The sequence below is a fragment of the Sminthopsis crassicaudata genome, chromosome 1 (genome assembly GCF_048593235.1).
Source record: "Sminthopsis crassicaudata isolate SCR6 chromosome 1, ASM4859323v1, whole genome shotgun sequence".
Taxonomy (NCBI): domain Eukaryota; kingdom Metazoa; phylum Chordata; class Mammalia; order Dasyuromorphia; family Dasyuridae; genus Sminthopsis; species Sminthopsis crassicaudata.
In genome coordinates, this window is record NC_133617.1 from 5,063,357 (window position 1) to 5,066,606 (window position 3,250).

Sequence of the window (3,250 nt, forward strand, 5' to 3'; positions counted from 1 at the left end):
GTGTTCTTGATTTTCACTGCGCCGATTAGGGGAGGGACGGGTTCTCTCGGTCTCCCTTTCCCTGAGGAGATCCCTGATTTTCTGGGGAGAGCGGACTAGGAGCTCTCTGCGCCGGTTAGGGGAGGGACGGGTTCTCTCGGTCTCCCTTTCTCTGAGGAGATCCCTGATTTTCTGGGGAGAGCGGACTAGGAGCTCTCTGCGCCAGTTAGGGGAGGGACGGGTTCTCTCGGTCTCCCTTTCTTTCCCTGAGGAGATCCCTGATTTTTGGGGGAGAGCGGCCTTGGAGCTCACTGCGCCAGTTACCAAAGCGACGCGTGAAGAGCGATCTGGAACTATGGAACCCAACCAAACCAAAGGACTTCTCCTGAAGATGGTGGGATCAGCACAGCAGCTGGACGCCCTCCTCGCGAGGGAGACGGCCCACCAAGAAGTTTTCCAGCCCCAGAATGCGGCCCTGAGGAGCCAACTGGAACAATCTGCCATTTGCCTCATCCTGCTGAGCCCACGATATTATGGGATGGTCGCGGAAGAGCTGCTGTGGAGGAAAGTGTACTACGATCTCCAAATCCTCCGGAAGACCAGGGGAGCCCTTATGGACGCTTGGGGCCCAGAAGGTGCTTACAGGGAGCACCTCAAAAATGGAATTCATGTCTATCATTGCCTTTTCTTTTCTATGCAAGCACAGTTCGAGCTGCAATTGGAAAACTACATCTACTGGCCTTCCAGCCAGCCTGGGAGCCAAGCGAGGAGAGCGGGCTCTCCCTCCGCGGAAGAGATGGACTGGGCCAGGAAGTTCTGCCATCTTTGTCTGCTTCGGATTGGAGACTTGTACCACTATCTGAGGGAGTTCACGGCCTCGGAGGGAGAGGAGCAAGCTAAGCTCTACTACTACCGAGCTCTGTCGCTCATTCCCGACCTGGGCTTGCCCTTCGTGCACCTGGCAACTCTGTCCGGAGTTAAATTTTCTTACGTCGAGGCCACGTGTTTTTATCAGTGTTGCATCCATTCCAAAGTCCCCCACGCTGCAGCCTTCCTGGGTCTGGAGCAGATCTATCTGAAGATTCAGGAGGAATACAGACAGCTCCCGAGTGTTCCGCTGGGGAAACTAGGTCCAGAGCACCAGGCGCGGGAAGATGTGAGAAGGCTGCTGGTCAGCTTTGTGTATCTCCAGAGCCTCCTGACACCCCAAGGCAGAAGACACCCGGCGCTGGAGAGGCTGTGCGCGAGGGTCCTGGAGGACTTTCAGCTGTGTCTCTCCCACCTGTCGATCCAAGCCGGCCAAGGCTGGGCCAGGAGAGCGGGGGCGGAGCAGGGGCATGGCTCCTCGCTCTTGCCAAATCAACTGGTCTTCCAAATGGTCATCCTGTGCCTCTTGACTCTGGAGAACTTGAAGAGAGCCGGCTCGGAACTGAGCCACACGGCCATCTCCTTCAGCCTGGTTTTCTTCTCTCATATCGTGCGTCTGGTGGGCGGCAACATCCGGGCGGCGCTGCACAGCCGGGTGGCGCCAGGGAGGGACGAAACGCAGGAGCCTGAGGAGCCTTGGCTGGAAGAGGGAGAACGGGCACCAGAGCTTCCCGCTCCCCACCCCGTCTCGGTTCACGTCGGCGAGTTCCCAGAGAGCGATCAGGAGCCGCGTTTCTCCATTCCACCTTCCTGCCCTGAAGATTCGTGGGAGGACAGCGAGTCCATGGAAGTCTGGGAGCCGGACGGGAGCCGGGACTCCCCCGGGGACTCCTACCGTGTCTTAGAGGACGGCGAAGATTGGGGGGACGTTTCTTTCTGTTCGCTCCCCGACTCGGACAGCAGCTTCAGCGAAGTAGCCTCAGAAGAAGGAGAAGAGGAGAGAGCCTCGGAGGAAAGCGCCATTTCCAGCAGCTGGACCCTCCCCAACTCGCAGGCTCTGCAAGAGCGGCTGGACATTCTGTGCGCAGAAGGGCTGCTCCCGGCTCTCCGGGTCGTCCTGCAGTGGCTGCTCACCGAGCCGGCCCTCAGCGGCCTCAGCATGCGCGCGTGGCCGGGCCTCTGGAGGGACCTGCTGCTGCTGCTCAACCTGCTGCCCAGCGCCCAGGAGCTCGGAAACCCCCACCTCGGGCTGGCCCCCCGGCTCCGCGAGCTGCTCCCCCACTTTGAGCGGCCCAGCCCCCCCATCTCTATGCCCCTCCTGGAGGACACCATCCTGCGCTCCCTCCTCCCCTTCCAGGCTGCCCACGCGAGCTTAAACTTTGACCTCGACGTGTTTCCCACTTTCTCCAGGGAAGACGTGGCTCTGCGCGCCTGCGTCCTGCGCACGTTTGGCCACTTCGCTGCCCACCTGCCTGACAGTCTCGTCGTGTTCGACCCGAAGCTGGGCCTCTTTCTCTGGGCGGTTCCTCCTTCGGGGGAGGCTCGGGAGAAAGGGGCGCCGCCCCGGGCCCGGGAAGGCCCGGCCCAGCTGCAGAGACAAGTGCAGTCCATGGAGACGGCCCTGCGGCTGCTCCGCATTCAGACGGCCCTTTCCCCTTACCTCATCCCAGACGCCGTGGCTCTGCAGCACCTGCCCCTCGTGCGGGAGATGGCCCAGAGCGGGAGGTTCGTGCTCATAGTCCCCAGGATCGTGATCGACGAGTTGGACCGGAGGAAGAAGGAGGCCCCGGCCCGGTTCGCCCTGCGGTTCTTGGAAGAGCAGCTGAAGCAAAGGAACGGGCGCTTTCGGTGCCAGGTGCAAGTGCGGGGCAAGTGGAGGTGGCCCAAGATAGGAGGAGAAAACGCGGCTGCCTGGAACCTCCACAGCATCCTCCGCGGCTACGGGGAGCTGCTGCGCGCCGTCGGGGAGGACGCGGACAGCGCCAGGGGGATGGTGACCGTCCTCACGGCTCTGGACCTGGCGGGGGCCGGGCCCTTGTCCCCTCCCCTGAGCTCGGCGTTCGAGGCTGCGCACGAGGCGGGGGTGGCCATCGAGCACGTCCTCCCCTTCTACACTCGCTGGAAGGCCCTCAGCCGGAACACGGAGCTCACAGGGTCTTAGGGGCAACATTTCATTCATGCATCCGCATGAATGTGTTTTTAAAGAATTCCCAACCCCCCCCCCCCCAACCCAAGCCAAGCCAAGACAAAGAAACGTGTTTTTTAAAAGTCTGCCCGGTTCTCATCCGTTCTCCTTCGGGTTTTGTTGTTGTTTGGTTTTGTTTTTCGTTTTTTGGTTTTGTTTCGTTTCCTTTGTTTTTCTCTAGAGGGTCTTTCAGCCGGAGGTCTTGGGAATGGGCCTGCA

The 3,250-nt window shown here is 60.7% G+C and overlaps 1 protein-coding gene across 1 annotated transcript; it reads left to right on the forward strand.

Annotated features, from left to right (window-relative positions):
• Positions 1-334: 334 nt before the first annotated feature.
• Positions 335-3,007, forward strand: LOC141540869 (nonsense-mediated mRNA decay factor SMG5-like). The gene has a single exon (XM_074264852.1). It carries the CDS (start codon positions 335-337, stop codon positions 3,005-3,007), a length of 2,673 nt encoding a protein of 890 aa, XP_074120953.1.
• The last annotated feature ends 243 nt before the right edge of the window (positions 3,008-3,250 follow it).

Coding starts and splice junctions, on each gene's coding strand:
- LOC141540869 (XM_074264852.1), top strand. CDS start 335: ATGGAACCCAACCAAACCAAAGGACTTCTCCTGAAGATGGTGGGATCA.